Consider the following 23,344-nt stretch of genomic DNA (forward strand, 5'->3'; position numbering starts at 1 on the left):
TTGTATTTTTTGAGAGGTCTTCTGAAGTGAATTCTTTTTTCGAATTTGCAGAGACAGGAGGAATGTGTGAATGAGTATTTGATTTGTAGTCCTAACGGTAAAGCATATTGAGCATTGAGCTTCTTGAAATTTTGGACTCCTTTGGCAATGTACTTGTGCTCATGACGGATCTTGTCAAAGGCTTTCAACATGATTTTGTGGATATCTTTGAGTGGAAGACTATTCATCTCTAGTCCTATTTTTCATTTAGTTGCAACTGTGTCAAGAAGGTTGGTGCAAGTGTTACAAAGGTCAGTGCTAATGTTGACGGTGTTTTTGGTGGAAAAGGAGTGTGGAGGTGTAGAGTTACATGGAAGGAAGGGTATTATGGTTATTAATTGTGACGGAGGAATGTGGTTGTAGTAGTTTTTGGGGGACTTGTCTTTGAAGATATGAAAGTTGAACCTTTAGTGACTTCATTTCAGCTTCTCTATCAGTTATAGCTTATGTATAGCCTTATCACGTGACAATGATTTGTCAGATTTCTAGATCAAGAATGACAAGTCTTTGCTAGATCTGTAAAATAAAATTTTGGAGATTTATGAGGTGTTGGTCAAAATATCCACTAACTTGATCTATCTTATTTTCAATCCTTAATAAGATTTGCATTATGAGTTTCCTAGTTCAAAACTACTTTAGCTGCTGAGGCTTTCTTTTGATTTCCACTTTCATCACAATCTGAGGGAATTTTGTCTCATAGGATGTAAATTCAAGTTGAGGTAGCTGGGTCAAGGTGTTTTTTCTTTTCCTTTGGATACACGCAAGTCCTACTGCAGAGCAAGACATTAGCTTTTCTTTTTTTCTAGGCTTTAAAGGAGGAAGATGCTGAGTGCAGGTTTTAGATTAGTTTGGCTCATCTGTTCGTTGAGAATAACAAACATAACAGTCAAACTTTCCAATGGTTCGTTGAGAGATAATCTGTTCTTTTGTGACTGCTTTGGGTACATGGACGCATGTGGCTGTGTTTGTCTGGGCATCGAACTTGACAAAAGAGATCGCATTCTTGTGTGGGATAGAGTCGTAGATTGCATGATCTTGGACTCTATACACCATCTGGCAGTGTAGAATGGCTTCATGTGTTTGGCTGATAATTCTTGCTCTTAACAATTTAGATCTGAACTTTCAGTGCTTTTGAAAGTCATAGAGATTGGTCTTGAGTCGAGAGAGGTTTTAGCAATATCTATACAAGCATGTTCATACTTTGAAGTGTCTGGAGTCTAACAAGGCAATTTTAGAGAACACTGATCGTCCTTTGATGCCGTTGTAATCTTACTACTCCAAAATGGATGTGGGTGTATCCTTACTTTAACCACTTACTTAACTGGAAACTTTGGAGGAATCTTAAGTATAAACTAGTCAAACCTTGTGGAGAGTATGTGTTCTTTTGGATTTTGGGTTTTTGGAGATATTAATCTCTTTATGGACGAAGGGAAAAAGGTAGAGGGTTTTTTTAAAAGGCTTCGTATGAATTTAGTAAAGGTATGTGAGCAATCTCGTAGAAGAAGTCATAGTTAGAGACTAGTTTTCCTAAGTACATGAAAGTGAAAAGAGGAGGAGGAGGGACAAGTAGAGTCTGTGCGAGTATGGTTTCCATATCTTATGGGTGTTTGACTACTCTTTGTCCAAATAGTGTCATAACATTGTAATCCTTCTTCACTAACTCATTGGGTAAACTAGATCAATCACTCACCAAATAATAATGGCCAATAAATAAAGTTCATAATCTCTATATGGGAACTTTAAAAGTTGTTTTCTTTCTATTAAAAACATTTGAGTTTGGTAAAGTTTCTATTAAAAGAAGGGTAAACCACTTTATGCATGGATTGGGTACAACACTCGAACTCCTTGGATCTAAACCACAACCAATTTTAAGACTGAAATCATGAGCAAATACGGACAATCCTACCCACTTTCATTCTATCAAATATATTCCACACCACAAGTTTTATTCTTTCCATATACAAATGACTGCAACTCCATTTCTCTACCTAGACATTCTTTTTGTTTGTTTGTACCTAGGCAGGATTAAAACAGTATATATCAGAAGAGGAACCAATGTACCATTTGCTGCTTTTCTCCTATGTAGAACAATGCCTCAATCCATGAAAAACTAACTGTAAGAAGGTTTGTCAGTGACCCTACATTATCCTGTTTGTTTCCATGGCATGCTTGCCTAAATTTTGTACATCACTGAACAATTTGTTTTACGAAGAGGGATGAGCTTGAACTCCATCTCCCCTCTCCCCTCGTCTTCCAGCCTACAGCTTCATAAAGCCGCCTCTAAATGAACCATAAAGTGGTTGTGATCTTCTAAAACTGAAGATATCATCAATTTGGATGATGTGCGGTTGAACTGGCTCACTTTTATCTGAGTTGATTTCAGACAAATGTTGGTTCCCGTACACACGCACACTAAGTGTCTTCTTTCGAGTTGCACCAACTTTTATGTTTTCATTGAAAAAATCTATCAATTCTTGATGTGTAAGCTGCCTTAACGCTGCAACCTGTTTGAATAAAGATGGTAAAGATCAACTATTTAATGACATAAACTATTCAGATCAAACTAAAACATTCAATTTCGATGAACAGTTCAATTAAAATGTAGTATTACATTAAGTCAAAATAAAATGTAGATGTATTTCATTTAACAGAGTCCGCAAAAAAATTACTCTTTTTTCTTAGCCCAAGTACATATCAGTTTGATCTACATACCTCAGCTTCTCTCCTATCAAACTTGAGCGTCCCATCACTGATCTCTCGCCAGTAAAATTGAGATTCTTCCCTTAAATTCTTGTGCTTCTCAAGCTTCATATCAATCAATGCATTTATATTGCTCTGCGTAACAAGTTGGCGGCTGTTATACTATTAAAGGACAAACTCACTCACAGCCAACCACAAATGCACACAATCATACACACACCTTAGAGTTGGATAATAAAATCTTGAATAGAAAACAAATGCAAGAATTACACACCCAACCCACACTCAAAAGTCATGCACATGGAATCTGCATCAAATGCTTAACAAAATTATTGGAATAATTAGTCTGAAATTCCTTCATCTACCAAATGCATAAAGGGCATTCAACTAAGAGATCATTAGGCAGATGATTTTCCAAATGCTATGCAGCTGAATTGTCAACGAGATGTAAAGATATTCTACCCATAATAGATAATTTACCAACATGATATACAAAACAGCCTGCGTTGATATCAAAGTTGTAAATGTACCAAAGAAAGGTAACTAAGAAGCATAATACGAACAGGTTATCAAACCATGAAATAACCAACAATATTTTGACTACAATAAATGCCCATGTTTACTCTGGCAGCAAGATTTTCTTTTTCAATTTCAAAATGAATGACTATATATATTAGAACTCAACCATGCATACCATCCAGCAGATTTGCATTTTCAAGCAATCAACCATTGGCATTCTAGTACAAACTATGACACAGCAGAAAACATGAAGCCGTGCTCTTACCTTACGACTAGAGAAACAATAGCGTAGGGCACATTTGGGGAAGTTTTCCTACTTAGGGTTCATGGTGCGGTGGCTAGAAAACTAGGGATTTTAGGTTTTACACCTATAATTTGAATTAAGATTTGATAATCAATCAGGGAATGAATCAATTGAGATTGGATTTCCAACTAGGGCTGGAGCATGCCTGGGGAAAGATTGGTGGAAGTTTCTGGCAACAGTGGAATTAGAAGAAAATAAGTTTTAGAGGTGCTGTTCTTGTGCAAGGAAGAGTAACCTGAAGCACTGTAGAGTAGAGATGGAAAGAAGAAAGAAGAAAGGAGATTACAGATCACTCAATTACAACTTCTCCAGAAACTCTCAATAACTAAAATCTTGAGTAGCAATTAAAAGATATAACTAGGAAAAAGACTAACTTATCCTACTGGAACTAAGATTCTAAAATCATTAAAATTACAGAAAAGACTCAAATAATATAAACTACTAAACACTACTTTAAAAACCTAATATCTCTAAGCAACCCAAAATAAGACCCAATGGACCACGACAAAGATCCATACCAGCAAAACAAAAATGACAAAAAACCCCAACAGACCAAAACTAAATTAAATCCATAAATTACTTTAATGAGAGAAACTTTGTTGATGAAGAACCCTAGAATTTAGCCTTGGGTTTCCAAAGAAGATGGAATTATCTAAACAAGCTGCTGATGCTATATCAAACAATCTCATGAATAAATTACCTTGGACCTTTGTCACACAAGTTAAAAAAAAAATCCACAAAAACACACAGAAAAGAATTACTTCCACCGGCAGAACTCCCCATCTTACCTTAAATTCATCATTTGTCATCTCATACAGTTTACTCTCAAACATTTTGAGGAATGCCTCAACTCTCAAATCAATACGTCCTGGACCCTGTTAAGAGAGACCGTGTTTTAGAGTTGAAGTGAAAAGGCAATAAGTAAATACAAAAACGAGAACCATGAAATGCACCTTTACTGTAGATTGGATAATGAATTGCACCCCACGAATTCCAGAATCATTCCTAATGAAAGACAATTCAAGACCTTAAAATGTTGCAGAAAATGCAAGCATAATATTAAGGGACAACAGTTTTTCTCATACCTCTGCATGAGGACAGTAATGTACCCCAGTTGCTCAATAGATCGAAGCTGATGGAAGGCAGGTTGCTTTGCAATAAGGACAAAGAGTTGAAGTTTCACATTCAATATAAAATCATCCCTATGAACCTAGCCATTCAAACATGATTCACGTCAGAATTGCGTAATTTCAAGGGGCATATGACTCCAAAACTGATACAAGAACTTAAGCAAAGCAGAATCATACGGAAATGTTGTCCATCTTTCCGCAACCTTATCAGTCAAAAAGGAGTAAAAGGTAATAACTATGTCATGGTAATGAATGTTAATCTTTGGATCAGTTCTTTTAGGATCCTTCACCTCTCAAGAGCAGGATCCACTTCAAGCCATAGACATCCTTTCATTCATATACATACACACACACACACAACTATTTCATTCAGAGATGGCCATAAAATGCAACCAGAACACTCCATAGATATTTGGACAACAAGAACCTTTCACATTCTACAAAATTCTAAAATAAAAACAAGTAAATAAGTTTGAAGACAGTTTTGCATTGGGTGAATGAAAATCATCTTTAGAATCATGTATAATTTTCTAAGTTTTCTAAACATCAAATCAATTGCAAAAATTTATTTGTGAGGTTAAATTGATACTTTCAGTAACATGCTTTATTTCAAGCTCTCCCACCTCGAGGAAAGAGTTCAGGAAGTGGAAGATACCCTCCACAACCAAGTGGGTGAAACATATAAATTCCACATTTTCATCTTAACATTTCAAGTATTAGGCCAGACAGTGGTAGTTGTATTAATGTAAACTGCCTAAAATCATTGTGTTACAGTGTCTGATGGACACAGACAAAGTTAATGTCCCAACATATGTTTCATGCCCATTATATATAGACAAAAGTCTTTCACCAGATGCTTAAAGCAAATTATCCTCCACAAAATCATGTGATGCTCCAAGGATGGTCAATGTCATTTCCACATAATATGGACATATCTTTGTTCATCAGGTAAACTCCACCTACACCTCTTGTAGTTTCAATCTTTTCCCCATGACACCCTACGGTTTCCTTTTTCCCAAATAGCACCCTATAGATATCTTTCTTCTTAATTAGCACCTTGTGGATAACTTACGTTGTCACAAAGGGTTAGGCTGTTAATTTTGCTCAGTAAAATTACAAAAACACCCTAATGTGTGAACAAACAAACTAACTTTGAATTGAGGATGTTTTCATAATATTGGAAAATTAACAGCTAAAACCCCTGTGAGAACAGAAATTATTCACAAGATGCTAATTGAGAAAAAAGGTATCGATGGGGTGCTAATTGAGAAAAAAGAAACCACAAGGTGCCACATGGATAAGTTGAAATCACTAGGGGTGTAGGTGACATTTACCCTTGTTTATTCAACAGAAATTTGCTCCTTGCAGAGCCATGGGTTTTATTGACATAAATCCAAAACAATGTTACAAAATTTGGCACCATCAAAGGAGTCAACTAAAAAACATACAGGTACAAGATTTTTAATTTCATATCCAGCCCTTGGTCTCAGGAATTTTTTTTTTTTTTATAATTGGGGGAGAGGGGATTCGAACCCTGCTCTTTAGGCAGGGGGATAATGCACCAACTAATAAGCCAAATGCTCGGGTGTTGGTCTCAGGCAAAATTGAAGGATATAACAGGTTGAGTTGAATCAATGAGTGACATAACATTTTGACTCTTGATCAAGAAAATTTATCTTCATAAACATGAAAAACCTAAACATCAATGACATACTCCTTCATGGACAAGGTAATAGGTGTCCAAAGTCAGGCTCCAATTGTTTTACACCAAATGTGTTCTTATTGGGAAATACTTAATGAAAATGGTACAAATAGGTTATATTTTGGTATTTGGCATCATTAAAAACTAAATGTACATCATTCTCATTATGGATGATAAAATGATTGATGAAAGTTGCTTGCCAGAAGCAATAATGGGCAATGCTAAAAGATAGATGATCAATGAACAAATGTAGTTGATGGTTGCCATTTTTGAAGGTGGTAATAACAGACAACAATTCCTGACAAATGGCCATGGTTGCCCACATGGACAGTATTTTAACATTCACTCCAGAAAAATGTCTAAATGTTATTGAACAATTAATTACATTGTAATTTTGTTTATTGATCCTGAAAATATTTGAATCTTCATATGTCAGACCAAACATAAGAAATAATTCCCCTTAAATCATTTTTTATTAACAAAAGTAGCCTAAGCAAAATAATGCATGCCCCAAATGGAGAAAGCATCAGCTAAATTTCAACATGTAAAGGATGAATGCATGTCAAGATTAATGAGTACTACAGTCAAAGAGGACCTGAAATGATATCTGAGAATATATTGGAAAATCCAACATGATTAGATTATGAACAATGGAGCCTTTGATTAATAAGATCGTATGGCATTTTTTCTACAGATACTTAATGGAGTTCATGATCGAGGCTAACACCTAAAATTCAAACCAAGGAAGAGTTTTACATATATAAAGTCAGATAGCAGAAAAAGTTTAGGTAATTAACGCTATCCAGACATTTCAAAATTCACACCTACATCCACGGTTCATGGCAGCAATGGGAAAAGAGATCTTTCACAAGTAAATGCAAAGCTGTGGATATCTCAGCATCAACATAACAGCTCAAAAGACTGCCCGCTATTTAGATATTAAAATTCAGGGCAATTATGTCTAGATAAAACTCATTGGGAGCAATATAATACAAGATCCTAATGGGTAAATGCATTCCAGATAAAATGACCAAAAATTTTATATTCTCCAGACAAACCACAATTACCTGAATATAGTGGACTAAAGCAGAATTCTCATCACTAGGATTAAGGCCTTCCTTAGAGTGGAAGTAATTCATGCCTCTTTCAAGCTTGACAACTCTATTTGTTAGATGCTGGGACAGAAACAATGGCTGGCATATAGGGTTTGAACCCTTAAAGAAAACATCCTCAACACGCTGAATCATTGACTCTGCTTCCTCCTGTTCGATGTTTCCTATGGGAGAAATAAATTAAAATAAAACAAAAGGGTGAGAATATTTAGAACCTAGCAAGTATGACTAGATGCAACAAAAAAGTGACTGGGATGGAGAAGGAAGGCACATATGACAAACCTGCTATGTAACACTCCAGAAAGGCCTTTGAGAGCATCATGGGAGCAAATTTTGCAAGGTCTTCTGCATTAAGATGAGGTAAAACTTCAAGTTGTTCCATCCAAGGCCTTGTCTGGTCCTTTAGTATTAATGAGCAATAGTACATAGCCTGTTGATAGGGTTGCTGAAACTTGAGATTTTGATAGTCCTTCATTACCATTTCCTAATAAAAACAAAGAAAGAATACGAAGGGCAGAATAGAAGGTTATTAACAAACATATTGATTAACGTAATAAATAAATTTCTAATCACATGCTCTATTGATGAACCAATAAATTCAATCCACATAAAATGGTTTAACTAAAAAGATTTGTCTCATCCAATGACTTACATTAGCAAGTTGACCATAGGTAAATGCCCAGAACCTCTGTTTACTCATTTTCAGTGATGCAGATTTTACTTCAACAGAGAGAAGACAGCCAGGCTGCCAAACCAACATTTTATCAGACTACACAAAATCTTAAGGTTGTTCTTTTTCCTTCCAAAACTAAAGGGAATTGATTATTTATGGATGAACACTTCTCTAACATGTGCCATGCCACGGATCATATGTTCATCTGACCTTGATTTTTGAATGTGAGAAACAAACAGTTAAAATTGTTTGTTTTACAGCACAGGCTATAGGTGCTACAAGAGGACCTTATGACAACCCACCCTCCCTTCAGAGGCAAGTTTATAAAGGCCCTTCATTTGGGCCCCAATTAAAGTTAGCTTCACTTAACTAGTATATGTAAAAGTTACATAAATATCCATAATTAGATTGCCAATATCTAGTCATCAGGATATTGTTGTCAAAGGATATTCTACCCTCCTAACCCAATCAAAATTTAGCAATACTGGCCAGTGGAGATTGAAAGCCCTTTGCTTGGCTACTCACACTGCATTGTTTTTATTACCTTTTCACTGATGGCATAAGAATCTCACATCTCTTGCATAAATCAAGCCTAGTGGTATAAGAGCCAAATATAGAGCCTCTTCCAGTTAGCTATTGCTTTTGATATGGACCCAAGCACCAGTGTTACAAAATTAGCATCTTATAAGCATAATACTTTAAAAAAACCCTTGAACTATTCAAAAAAATTCAAATAAACCCTTGTTCTTTTATTACTTTCAAACAAGCCCTTGTAACCCTATACTTTAATTTTGGATCAAATAAACCGTCATGGCTAACAATTTACTAATTGCCATTCGTATTTTGATATCTATCGTTTTATGCTGAAGTGGCACTAACATGGTATGGTGACTTGTCATAGTGTAGGGTGAGACTGCCACATCTCGACATCAGTCTCAACTATGACAAGTCAACATGTCACATCCAGACCATGGAGGCATAAAATGACAAGTGTCATTTTGCCTAACAATAGTCAACTGTTGGCTATAAGGGCTTATTTTGATCCAAAATAAAAATATCATGGTTTGATTAAATGCAAAAAAGAAAAAAAAAGGTCCGGCTGTTTTGACGTAAAATATTTTTTAGAAAATGTTTTCAAGACTTGTGTTTATTTGGAAGATGGAAAATTTATTCTAAATGTACAACATTTTACAGGTCAATAGGAAAAACACCCATTGATCATGTAAAATGTCTTACACCCTTGAAAGGCATAAGACATGTTTCGGAGAACAAAAGAAATGTTTTTACTAAGTCTAGTAGTATATGTTTAATGAATATTAATATTTAACTAAAAAATTAAAAAAGTAAAATATTAATTTAAATTTAACAAATTTTTAACTTAAAATATTAATATTTAAATTATTCGATACCGTAAAAATTAAAAAAATATTTTTTAATGAAATCATTCAATGTAATTAATATTTTATTTATAAATTGAATAAATATTACTAAAAATTATAACAAAAAATATTTCAATTATCGTCATTTAATGAATACACATTTATAAATATAGGTTTTGAATGTTTTACACAATTGATGAATATTTGATATTTCAATGACATGGAAATTTTTTTGAAAATTAATGCTTACTATCATTACAATATGTGGTTAAATGCTTTAGAAAATATTATTATTGATTTTCCCCTTTTTTATTTCCATTCTTAATTTTAATGTGAACCAATTAACCCAATCAACTCCTATTTATCAATTTAACACCCAAATAACTCACGTTTCCAAAAAAAAAAAAACACTCAAATAACTCCACTAGCGATGGTGGAAATTATTTTCCACAAGATGATCCAATTAATAGATCATGTTTCGACAGTTTATCCAAACAACAGAAAACATTAAATTTTCCTCTAAAATACTTGACACAAAAAAAATTTCCCTTCAGCAAGTTATTTTCCATTTACCAACTGGACTCTAAGGCTTATTTTAATTTTCTTAAAATGATTAAGGGGCTTTTTTAGGTATTATGCCTTTGAAATTATTGCACAAAAACTAAGCCTATACTACAATAATAGAAATGTACTTTGAAACTCTAAAAGTGATATCTTGGTGTATCATGATAATTTAACTTTTTAATAACTTTGCACATGACAATCTATATGGTACACTTAGCATAACTGTGGAGAAAAATTCTTTTTCGGACTACTGCATTTAGATGTGACACTGTAATAAAACAACGGATGAAAAGATTGCATAATAATCACAGGACTTTAACACTATATGTAAAGTTCAGGTGATTAAGAGCTCAAATAACAAGGGCCCAAAATTATGAGGTCTCATAAAACAACCAAACAAATACATAACTAATTCCAGAAGATCAGAAAAAGAAATACACTCACCTGGACCAAGCAATTTGATGTTAGTGGCAATTTTAAGGAGGAAAAATAAAAGGTTGCAATATCTAAAACACTTGAAGTAGTGAACCTCTAGGCATAACAAACCTCAGTCATTACCTTTGTATTATTATATTAGTCAATAAGTAACACCTGCTCAAGAAACACAAATGAAAAGAGCAGACCAGAGACAATGGCATACTGACACCAAAAGGAAGTTGTTTATCTCCGAAGCTTAAGTAGCAATTTATATAGTCTTTTAATCATTACCTTGATTACCGAAAACCTGTCAGGTTTCACTTCAAATTTCGCAATTTTATCGACTACAGTTTCCAGCAAGATCCTCAACTTGTGATTATAACCAAACAATGTAACCTAAAAGAACAAAACAAATTAAAAGATACCATCTAATTAAGAAATGAAAGATATGATTAATGCCATATAACTACTCTGATAAGTGCAGATACACATATAGAAAGAAAGAAAAAGAAAATGATTACCACAAAAGACTGTTTATTTTCCTTCTTGGATCTTTTCAACTAAGGTAAGTATTTAGAGCATGCATATCATCAGTGTAGAATATTTCCAGCCAATTCTAACTTTAATCTAACTTAAGAGAAGGCAAACTACAGATTGGTGCGACAGTAAGGCAGAATTTAGAGTCTGCCAGTGTAAGTAAATTCTTTATCATTCTCAAAAGATTATACATTTCACACACTTTAGTTACCTTCTCAACAGCAATATGTTAAAAGTGCATCCACCAAACGAATAAATAATCCACCGATAGAGTCAAGCAGCATAGGGGGTAAGTTCCTTGAAACAATGCTTCAGAGAGGATACCCTATTTTAATCAATTCTTGCCCTTTTCAGAGTTCCTTTCAATTATGCTTCAGAGAGGCTTTTCCTTGAATTTGTAATCCAATTATCCCAATTACCTTCTAGCACTCAGACAATTTTGCTTCTTTTTCATTTCTTGTTTTCTTTTTGTTTTTTATGCCAAAAACAAACAAAAACAAAATTGTCTAAATGCTAGATAACAAGCAGGATCATACTGTTGAAGACAAAATTTAGAAGCTTTAATGAGCATCAACATGATCTAATTTACGATCAAAGTTATTAGGACAGACCCAGCCAGCCAATTCAATATGGAGAGTCATGAATCAGGTGAGGCACTTGTCTGAATGACCCTTGTAATTCTCCTTAGGCAGAAATTTCCCAAACTCAAGTGACATGAAGCTTTAACCATGAAACATGCAATCCCACCTCTAAATTCTGGTCATACAAATCTAAATCCCATCTCTCATTTTATCCTTATTATAATGAAGATAATCTATATGTGTTAGTATATATAATTATAATTCATTACCTTATCCATAGACAATTCATATTTAGGTCAAATGCACACATTATCAGATGGAATCACATAAATGCCACAAGAGAAAAAAGGAAGAAGTACCTCAAAACCACTATTTAGGTCGCTTATGCTGTAATAAAGACCAGCAACCTGAGCATAGTAAGCTGAAGCACATAAGATAAAACAAGGCATCAGTAAAGGAGACAATCATACTCGAATGGTAAGAATAATCTAAAGTCACTACAGATAGCTTTTGATATAGAAAGCTCAAGCAAAGAGAAAAGGAACTGGGGAAGGAGGGGCGAGTAGAATTATACATTTGAAGGCTACCGCCTTATAATCTGAGTACTGCATAATCACATTACACCATTATCGAAAAAGGATATGAAATTTATCATACCATATTCATTCAAGTAATCCATCAATAACCGTGCAAAAATATCTGCAAGAACTTCAGCTTCAGGAGAGTTGCTAGCATATGGGCAGTTGAAGTCTATCTTAACATATGCCTTAGGAGTGGAGAACATTGTGTCAGGCTTGTACCATAATTTTGAATATGATGACTTTCTCAACAAAACTGGAAACTTGACCTGTTCCAAAGGTTAATCGCATGAGAAGTCAGAATAACTACAAAAGGAAATTAAAAAAAAAAAGTGACAACTTTAAAAAAATAAAATCAAATTGTAAGATCCATCAAACCTTCTCTTGAGCACTCTTAAGAGACAAGTCTGTTGGTATAAAATCATTAGGGGCAGGTAAATGCAGCTTTTCCATAGGAGCCAATGACATCCATTCCTGCAGTCAAATAAAGATTCCATCAAGCACCTTTTTTTTAGTGGAATCAATGACTAGTACATCATTTAGACAAATGAAATTATTATTATTATACAGATCTAGTTAATTATCATCAGCAAGATCTGACTACGGACCTGAACTATTGAGGGGGTAACTTTCTCAATGGAATATGCAGTTCCATACCAAGGCTCAACCTTGTCAGTCAGTCCCTCAAATTTCTTTGACTCCCAGAAGATTCTGTTAGAAAGAGGGCTTATCAGAAATAAACCATACCATAGCACAACAATAACTATCTCGAGCTAACAAGACACAAAACCATTTCTACAATTCAGAAAAATAAGTAAAGTTTTTTAAACATTTCTAAGAATTCTTCTGAAAGCTTCCAGATATTATTTGTAAGCAGAACAAACTTAATAGCAACTTTGTTTGGAGGAGCTACAATAAGTGAATGCATTTGATAACTTGGCAGTTCATTTGTTTAATAACATGCACACTGTAATTCACACAAACATAGAGGGAAAAAAAACAAAAAAAGGAACACCAATATTGAGAGCTTCAAACTAATAATAGTGCATGATGCATTTGTGAAAACTTAAATACTAGTTCAAAAAGGAGGGCCAAACAAGTTAATTAGATGTATACTTGCATTGATATAAAGGTAAAAAGAGCTTAAACGTCTCTAATGGGACAAGTGAATGGGTCATATATCCCATTTTAGTCCTCACTCAAAACACATACCTGACATTCTCTGGACAGAGCTCATTTAGTATCATTTGTATAGTGTCTGGATTGAAATTCGAAGGCAATGATGACCCCACTAGCCAATCTTTTGGAGGATATATCTGAAAATCAATGTCAAAAGAATCAGAATCAAACTAGTTAAGCCCAAATGTAAGATCATCAATAATAAACGGAATATTGCACTAACTGAATGAACAGTTTATGCATGAGGGCGATTCAGATATAGAATGACAATCTAAAGCAAGTCCCAAAAGCCAAAGCTTGAATACTTGCTGTTTAAATGATCAGCAATTCTCCTTAAGAAAGCTCTCAAAGGAACTGGAGGAGGATCTAAACAAGCTTGCAAGTAAGCTACCAAATGAGCTTGAGGAGGATGTTGCTTCTGAAACAATCCTTCGACATTAGTTTTCACAGATACACCAAATGCAATAAATGTTATCTGCAAATACGGAGACTCAGGAGCACCCTTCGAACATTGTGAATTATCAACCTTTCTGTTCATTTCCTTAATTGCTTCTAGATCATTCACAAATCGCATTACACTTCTTCTAAGGAAGCCTACTATCTCCACTAGGCTATGGCAAAGTAATGCCAAATCAGCATATACATATACTAACCTTGGATACCCAAAAGTATTTTGCAAATTGACACACCAATGAAAAATACTCTCCTTAATTAAAAATGGCTAACTCCTTTTAGCCAGAGAGCAGTGTATAAATGCCCTCCTAACGTATGGCTACACCTTCCTATACACATACCCAAATTCAGGATCAGAGAAAACATAATGATCACTAATGGTGATATGCAAGTCCAAGAAATCCCTCAATAATCATAAGGCTCTTTTCCATAGAAAACCCTCTAAGAAGTTCATAAAAATTGGGGCATTTATGAACATTTATTTAGTTTTGATTGATAAGTGCTGTAAAGAGGGAAAGAGGGAAAATTTTTCAATCTAGTGGCTAGATCTCATGAAAAGCATCCCAACAACTCTGCTTCATCCAAAATTTTCCTATTTAGACAGAAAAGCCAGACTAAGGGCCTGTTTGGGATAATGGTGAAATTGGTTCCAGTGAGATTGAAAATAGAAATGACTGTGAGATTGAACTTGCAGCAGTGAGGTTGAAACCAACAGTAAGACAATATGTGTTTGTAGAAATAACGTGGCAGTGAGGTAAGCTATGATTAGAAGAAAAACTGACCATTGAGGACATTAACTTCAAAAGTGTATAAATAAATTATTTTCATATAGAAATTTTTAAAATTTTGAAAAATTATTCAATAAAAAATACAGACACATCATTTTCAATTATAAAAATAATTAATAAATAAATTACTAAAAATTATTTTATCCAATCAAGTGATAAATTAATAATTATTTAATACATCTATCAAAATTATTTATTTCCTTTAAAGGACATTAAGTGGCATTTTATCTTATAAACAATTCAATCAAAATAAATAAAATTATTCTTATTAAAATAATAATTAATGTATAATTAATAAATATTGACACATTTATAAGTAAAAAAATAATATTATCTATTTTTATTTGATTAATTATAGTGTATTTTTTCATTTATTTTTTAATTTAATTGTTAAAACTTTAATATATTAATCGATTGTACCCTTGGCCATATTAAATTAGGGGCATTTTCATCCTACATATTGAGGAACAAAACAGAGAAAAGAAAAAGAGAAATGAAGATAAAATAGGGAAAAATGGGGAAAAAAAATGGCTTGTTTGAGCCACAAAATCCCCAAGGATCCAATAGCCCAACCGCTAGTGGAAGGTGGTCCACTGCTGCTAGACATGCCCCCAGCCACACCTCACTGGCCAGCCAAACAGCAGGCAGCTGCAGGGCGGCCAATTTTTTGCCTGAACTGCCCCTCACTGATGCAATAAATGGCCCTAAGTGTAATCCAGCATCTTCCCCTCTACACCATGTATGTACACCAGCAGCTCAGGTTTCATTACCTGATTGGACATATTGATGAATTACACCATTGCTATCCTTCAAAAGAAGAAATATGGATTTGGACAAGAACAAAAAAAGTGAGAATACCGTATGAGACAATATGAAGAAATACAGTCCAAAATCCAAAGAATTCAGCTGAGAAAAAAGCAAAATGGTGGCCAACATGTTCAGTGAATTGAAGGACATAAAAGTTGTCATGCAAACTTTGCACTATGAAATAAAACTCTCAGATCACGAATGCTAGCAAATAGTACCTGTATAGTTCTAACTAGTTCCAAATAGTATTAAATAGTAGAACCATAAGGCAAATTTTTCCAGAAAAATTATTAATCTTTCATTCACCCAAACAAGGAGGCTACACACAATTTTGAATTTTCCTAAGCTGAATTCTTTGGATTTTGTGGCTACAATTTCATCAACCTATCTATATTGTCTTTCCATTTTTCTGTTCTTCCCCAAATCCATGTTCTCATCTTGAAGAATAAAAAATGGTTAAATTCATCAACGCATCCAATCAAGAAGTGCAATGTATTTACTTCGAATAAACTTTCAATGAAATTTCAGTAAATTGTAGTGTTTGTTTCCTCTGTGTTCCTCACACTTCCTTAGGTTCCACACTTACAGCTACTCATATATTTTCACATACATACTCAAACATGCATTTGATACACACCCTATTCAAAGCAACCTTGTAGTAATTGATATTTCATGTGTAAATATTTTGAATTAGAAACCATGCTTGTAAATAGATTAGGATTTAGTAGGTGACCACCTCAAGTTGCAAATGTTGTGGCAATAGACTTTTCAAGTCCATTTTTCAAGTGGCAGAAAGTAGAAAACTGTGACATTATTCAAAGATGGGTATTCCAAGTGTCTTCACCATCAAGTAATACAGCCATCCAAAGAATTTAAAGCAGCTAAAATGCATTAGTCACTGCATGTTGGCCGTGTTATCTCTTTTACACAACAAATATCCAAACGTGAAAAACAAGCTTTCATTTCAATTGATCAAGCATACAAAATAATCCTTGCTTTCCATATATTATAGTTAAAGCAGCAATGCAATGAGTAGTTGTAGTATCATGTCTTTCTGGGAAAAGTTCTAATCTTAAAAAAGTTTTTGCATAAATTTATGGTATAATATAAGCAAATAGACTTAACTATGAGTGAAATTGATGTCAAAAAGCTACTGGTAAAAAACTTAAACAAAAGTTTCAAGCAATACAAAGAGGGAGAAAAAGAGAAATGGCAGAGCGGAAGGGGGATGTAATTAAATTGTAATTAAATTACCTGCATATTTGATGCAATTTTTACTACATAGTCAATAGGACGGAATTTGTCCTGATAGTGAAATCCTGTCTCGCAAACAGCTGAGAGCTTCATACACAAATTAAAATGTCATAGAATCATTAATTTAGAACTTGATAGATACTAACTGTTACTAAAATCAAACCATAGGAAGGAAAGGAAAATTAATTAAGATTGACAAACATAAAATACAACGACCCATTGTGCAAAATCTAAACATGATTCAGAAATTATCTTGACCAATGTGCCTATAGCAATGCAAGCTGGTCAAGTCATCTTACTCTTTTCGTATATTTTACATTAAGAAGAAAAGAAAACCTGACAATGAGATTCAAAATGATAAACAGGAAAATTGCACAATAAATTTCCTGTTTCTCACTCCCCAGACCAAAAAAAAAAAAAAACCAAGGTAAAGTTGAACTAATCCCATATACGGTAGGACTTGAACCTGGGACCTAAAGGTTCCAGGGCTCCTTGGCGATTACTAAAGCACCTGTAACAGAAGAAATTTCTCGAAAAGAAAAAAAAAGAAAAACCAGTCTAATGGTTGTATTATTATTATTTTATGAATTTTGGCTACTTTCATGGGGCAAAACTGCAATCTCTTAATTTATGTGCTCTAGGACTAAATTCTGTTGAGTTTAGATTATTCGAGCAGTTAGGCATTTTTCTTGGAGTCCAAGTTGGTTCTTCACTAGCTTACTAGAACTTTTTTTTTATCAGAACTTGTTTGAGTTAGTTTCCTGTAGTCTAGGTTAAGCAGTCACAGCATCAATGGTCAATAACTCCTTAAACAACTATAATTTGTTCAGGTTTTAAAATGCATACCTCATTAAATATCCATTCACAAACACCAGACTGCTGCAACAGTTGAATGTATTTAAATAGCAACCCAACTATATCCTGCATGTGATCTGAAATTTAATCAATGAAAACAATATTAGTCAGGCACAAGTTAAAAGATATCATGGTTTCCCAGGAAAAATTTACAATGCTAGTTAGATTTACCAGAGCAAAATAAATCAACAATTAAACATATCAGACATCCTACGATGAGGGAGATGATGGGGGTGCAAATAAGCACTAACCATGGCCAGCATCAGTAAGATCTATTACTACTTTGAAGAAAGAAAACTCCAAAGTCCAATCACCTTCGCCAGCCGACAATCTAGTAGCCCATCCTACAAAGGTCCATATATATACGCATTTCAGTGGTCTTTCTAATCTATATAAACAATAATCACATAAATGTACATATACGTATAACAAAACATATGAAGATGCACAAAGACAACTTTATGCATGCCTTCATAAAAGGATGCCTATTGGCCAATGTATGCACATGCAAACTTAGTCTAATGTTGCTAAGCCGGTATTATACAATTTTCACATAATCATATCAAAATTAGTAGGCTCATTGGATTCTTTCTTCTCTCTAACTCCTTAATCTTTTAAATTTTAAGTTCATTATAAACTACCACCTATGTCCTTCCTTGTCCACTTTATTAGTTTCTCTGGACCATCTTCACCTTTTATTAACTTTTCTGCTCTTCCAAGCTGAAACAACCAAATACCAAGCAACAGCAAAATATAATATACCCTAGCAAAATATAAATGTCTCATGGTCTTCAGATAATCATGACATACCTAAAGGCTACTTCAATTTTAAACAATTTACTGGGAAATTCAAGTAAATACCATGGTCCTAATTTGACACAATTCAGAGCAGCAAGGACACTTAATACCAAATCAGAATACACCACAACTATCATTCGGCAAGATTGCCAAAATATTCCCAATCAATGCACCACGGTATATAAAAGCATGACTTTACGACAGGATTCACAATGCAACTTATTTTGCAGAACTTCAACTGATATTTCTATTTAAATGAAAAGCTAAATCTACTGTGAATCCTATTGCAGCATATGCAATGAAAGAAGAGAAATGGTACCAAAAATATCAAGATCTAAAGAACCATACAAGAAAAGCATAGGATATAGAAAACCAAAATGCAGTGACAAAAGTTGGTATCTTTATAATATAAGATCTAAAGGCCAATATCTTTTGTATATGTTAACAAAAAGCAATGTCTACATTTTACCTGGATTTTAAGAGGACTCATTCTAAGTTTTAGAGGCATGCATTCCAAGATTTTTTTTTTTTTCAAAATTTGATTGTCTAAAGCATATAAACAACATGTGCAACCCACCTAGTGTTTTCAAGACATAAAACAAAGATCCTTCTCCTTCATGGCCAATGAGGTGACCAAGATACCTGCATGGTTCTTCCTTGTAACGAAGAATGCTTGGTGTTATCGGCCATATAATCCTTAATTTGTGGCCTTGCTTTATTGGAACAGCTTGGACAAGAATCTGACATTTAAAATAAAAGAAAAATAAAGCCAAAAAAAATGTCTCTTAGAACCTTAAATCGTTTGGCATAAGTCTTCCTTGCTTTGTTCAAAATTGTGACAAACATAACACAATGACTATGTCCAGGCACCGTAACAGTACTATATACCTGAAGATGTTCCGATGTGCAAGGCTGACCAGGAAATACGAAACAGCTTCTATCAGAGTTTCGAATTTCCTGGAACTTGTCCTCCACTAGACTCTGAATTTTATCAAGACTTTCTGAAAATACCAAACAAAGAAATTGCAATTCCTAATGATTAAAAGCAATCATAGCAAAAATTCCTTTTCTGCTCACTAAAGTCATAGCCCTTAAAGTTAATAAAACACTTAGTTATTAACCTTTTGCATATACAACCAGATGCATGAGGTTGGCTGAATAATTGTCTTCATAGAACTTAAGGAGCTCTTGCCTTGTATCTACTCCTTTTGCTTTTGGTCTAACTTCCAAAGTTTCCCAGTTCCCTGCACATAACAAGTTACTGACCAATATAATAATTTATAGATGCTTAGAATATTTATGCACTAGCATCAGTTTTTCTGTTTTTACAAGTTCAAAACACACACAAGAAAATGCAAAAGAAAGACTGGCAAACTGTATTAGAGATCTAAAAGATCTAGTCATCCATGAAAATCAAAAACAAAAACAAAAAGCAAAAATCCAAAGAAATTAGCTGAGAGGGAAAAAAAGAGATTCGTCAGTATCTCAAAAATGAACTCCATATCAGTGTCGCATTGTTGCATATTGAAGTAAAATCAAACACAAGAGAGTACTCAAAAAGGGAGCCTAGTAATTAAGCACTTGAAATCTAATGATACATCCAAGAAATCCAGAAAAGAGCAAGAAAAGCTTAGCACATGTCCAAAAGGAGAACAAGTAGGCATTCAGATGAAAGTCTTAGCAAAAATCAGAACTGTTGAAACACTAAAATACACCATTAGGTTTTTTATTGTTGATCCTTTTCATTCAGATTTCGATAATTAATTCTCAAATTCACTAAGTTAATTGACTCCCTATGAAGCAGAATGCATGGCCTATAGCTTCTTAATTAAATAAATTCAACCGTAGCACATCTTCAATAAAAGAGAAGAGGGGAGACAGAAGGGGATGTAGGGGAACAAGGGAGGGAAGATCAAATAAGGAAATGTTTTGACCTGTGCTGAATTTGTTATATGGATGACTTTCCAAACTTAGATGTTTCTGAAGCTGCATAGAAGGAAAAATTAAAACAGGAAAAGCAGTTAGGAATCTATCTAGAAACTTCAACATTGAAGAATACTACTTGACAAACAACATTAAACAAATGAAACAAAACATATAAGTGCAACTTAATACAAAATTAAAATGAATTTGAACCTATTGTTAAACACTATAATACTCATAATCCAGGGAAGAATTCTCCTAACTAACTACAAGCAAGAAAACAAGCAATGCAAAGATGGGAAAGTTTCTAAAAGTGCAATTAGCATTTCAAACAATTAGCAATTCTTGACGGGTTTTGATGGTATAAATCAACCACTACAAATGGCTAGTGTATGAGAGTGACAAACAATGGTTCAAATATGAACCATGACCCAGCGTATTTAATAATCAGAAATATCTTTCACTTATTAAGGAACTACCCTTAGGAATGAAACCATGACATCCATGCATACGATCTAAACCCTCAAAAGGACCTGAGGAAAGCACAAATTGATGAAAAGTCCTCAATGACAGGTATACGCAATTATTCTCATGTATCAATGTCAAAGGATGAATGAACACTTGCCATCATAAGTTCAGCTCACCGCTTTGAGGAACCAATCACATTACAGTTACACAATAACTGGTTTCATAGTGAAGGCCAGCCAAACACCAAATTAGTATTCAAAGAGAATCCAAACCATGACTAGCACACATGTGGAATAGGGAACTTTCAATGAAGTGATTTGTAGATGTAAAGTGATTCAACAAAAAAGTACATAATACCTGGTTCATTCTCCAAGCATCAGACAGTAAGTTTTTCTGGTTCTCTAGGAAGAGAGTGAAAGAGAGAGAGAAATGTATTGATTAATTGGGGTTTAAAATAGAGGAATCACTGTACTGAAGTAAATCAAGAACCAAAGAGCAAACCAGATTCAACAGCTTTAATTTCCCTTGTGGTAGCATCAGCTGACATCAGTGGTTTGATGAAGAATTGTGCGAACCTGAAGAGTAAATGATGGCAAAACACCCAAACTCACAGACACGACAAGAACATTGATGAAAATAACAACTAAGGAAAATTGAACAAACACCACCTACCGGTCCAGAGCTTCTTCAAAACAATCAGTGTTAACATCAAAATAATAGTTGGTCTGCTCAGAAGCTGTAAAGGCATTTGTGCTCCCTCCATGCTGTGAATCAAGAAGACAAACAGCATGTAAATTTGATTTCAAAGAATATTATTGAAAACAAGTAATACAAATGATTTACTTCACCATAAGCCTCTTTTTTTAATGAGCATATCCCTTTAACATTTGTATTCAATTGGAGTTAACATTAAATGAGTTATTAAATAAGATATGCATCTGATATGAATCCTTTCAAATTTGATTTTCAAATTGATTATAAGATTGCTAATCCAATCAATGTTAACATGTCTAATGCTAATATTATTAAACTATTCTGACCAAAAAGATATTACCATTAGGTAAATATTTATTTATGCTTTAAACATTATATTTAAAATTTTACAGTTTAAAAATTTTGTGTGAATAAAACAATTATTGATGTGCTTATTGATAATAAGGTTTTGTAGTGGGTATGGTAGCCCAATAAATGATCCACAGAGCCGATTTCACATAGTGAGAAAAGGCTCAGTTGTTGTTGTGACACAACTATTTAGGTATGATGCACATGACGATGAATTTTAGTGAGCATGATAAAAGATACCATAAGCCCTAATCCCTTTAAAACATTTTTTTTCCATTTCCCAATTCTACATAGTAAGTTAGTAATTAAAACATACGAAACATAACTTTATTAAAACAAATAAACATTAAAGATAAACACACATAACAATAAATGACCCTATTGCATTAAAGATGAGTAGTACCTCTGTAATGTACTTTGAGTAACTATCCTCCAAAGGATACTTTTCACTAGCATAAAACAGCATGTGCTCTGCAAGCAACACCAATGCATTAAAATCAATACACAGCAAATAATAATAATTATAACATGAACTTATTTTTATAATATGGGAGAAAGGGAGCGTTGAACCCAGCTTTTTTGGACCAGGGATACATGCACTTACCTTTGGCCAAATGCTCGGTGCAAATCAACAAGCTTATTTACTAACATTATCGGCAATAGAATTATTTAAGTGTGGTCACATATTGCCAAAATCTTAAGTATAAAGATCAGAAATTCCTGGCAGTTCACAAATACATTGAGAAGATAAAATCAATGGCTAAAATGGAACGAAGAAATACCAAGAAAATGAGCGAGGCCTTCGAGGCCAACGGGATCACAGAAGGAACCAACACCCACACTCATAGAAGCAGCACACTGTAACATGAAAAATAAAACGACAATTAAAAAATGAAATCAGACATTTTTGCGACGAAAGACAGAATTGTAGCAAATAATTTTGCCTTATCGGTATCAGGATCGCTGACGAGAAGAACTTGAAGGGAATTCCTAAGGACGATCCTCCGGTATTCCCTTTTGTCCGTTCTTGGCTTTATAATCTCCACATCTTCTTTTCCGACCGCCATTTTTCAGTTCTCCGATAAAGGAAACAGCAGGTCGGTCTTGCCTTTTATGTATGGTTCTTTGTCTTCCGGATTTTGGCTATGGAGAGAAAGAAAGAAAGAGAGACGATCTTGATTGGTTCGCCGGCCAGAAGACTTTGGTGAAAATGTCCAAAGTCTTTGCATTAATGCATTTTGGTCTGGCTATTAAAAGCTATTATAAAATTTTTATTAAAAATAATAATTTTTAAAATTAAATTAAAATTATTTGATAAATTTATTTTTTATAAACTTTTTTTAAATAAATTATTTGATAAAATAATTTATATAAACTCTACTTTAATTAAAATTATCATAAAAGATATTTAATAAATAATTTTTTGTTAATTATAAATTTTTTATTGAAAATAAAAAATAATTTTATCTTTTATCTATTTAAAATAAATTTTTAAAAAAATAAAAAAATTATATAATATAAA

At 33.7% G+C, this 23,344-nt stretch overlaps 1 protein-coding gene across 1 annotated transcript; it reads right to left on the reverse strand.

Moving 5' to 3' along the window:
• Nucleotides 1-1,930: 1,930 nt before the first annotated feature.
• LOC110415995 (insulin-degrading enzyme-like 1, peroxisomal) lies at nucleotides 1,931-23,045 on the reverse strand. The gene is made up of 26 exons (XM_021427812.1): nucleotides 22,767-23,045; nucleotides 22,605-22,680; nucleotides 22,226-22,293; nucleotides 21,433-21,524; nucleotides 21,262-21,335; nucleotides 21,118-21,161; nucleotides 20,304-20,355; nucleotides 19,491-19,613; nucleotides 19,258-19,370; nucleotides 18,947-19,109; nucleotides 17,823-17,915; nucleotides 17,563-17,648; nucleotides 16,717-16,803; nucleotides 13,448-13,551; nucleotides 12,844-12,946; nucleotides 12,614-12,709; nucleotides 12,315-12,504; nucleotides 12,017-12,078; nucleotides 10,831-10,935; nucleotides 7,789-7,990; nucleotides 7,462-7,670; nucleotides 4,648-4,772; nucleotides 4,516-4,567; nucleotides 4,351-4,437; nucleotides 2,752-2,874; nucleotides 1,931-2,543 (listed from the first exon to the last, which is right to left on the reverse strand). The coding sequence occupies exons 1-26, from the start codon at nucleotides 22,887-22,889 to the stop codon at nucleotides 2,298-2,300; spliced, it is 2,898 nt and encodes a 965-aa protein (XP_021283487.1). The 5' UTR covers nucleotides 22,890-23,045; the 3' UTR covers nucleotides 1,931-2,297.
• Between the last annotated feature and the right edge of the window lie 299 nt (nucleotides 23,046-23,344).

This window comes from Theobroma umbraticum, unplaced genomic scaffold, assembly GCF_002168275.2.
Source record: "Theobroma umbraticum cultivar Fairchild unplaced genomic scaffold, ASM216827v3 scaffold_147.0, whole genome shotgun sequence".
Lineage (NCBI taxonomy): Eukaryota > Viridiplantae > Streptophyta > Magnoliopsida > Malvales > Malvaceae > Theobroma > Theobroma umbraticum.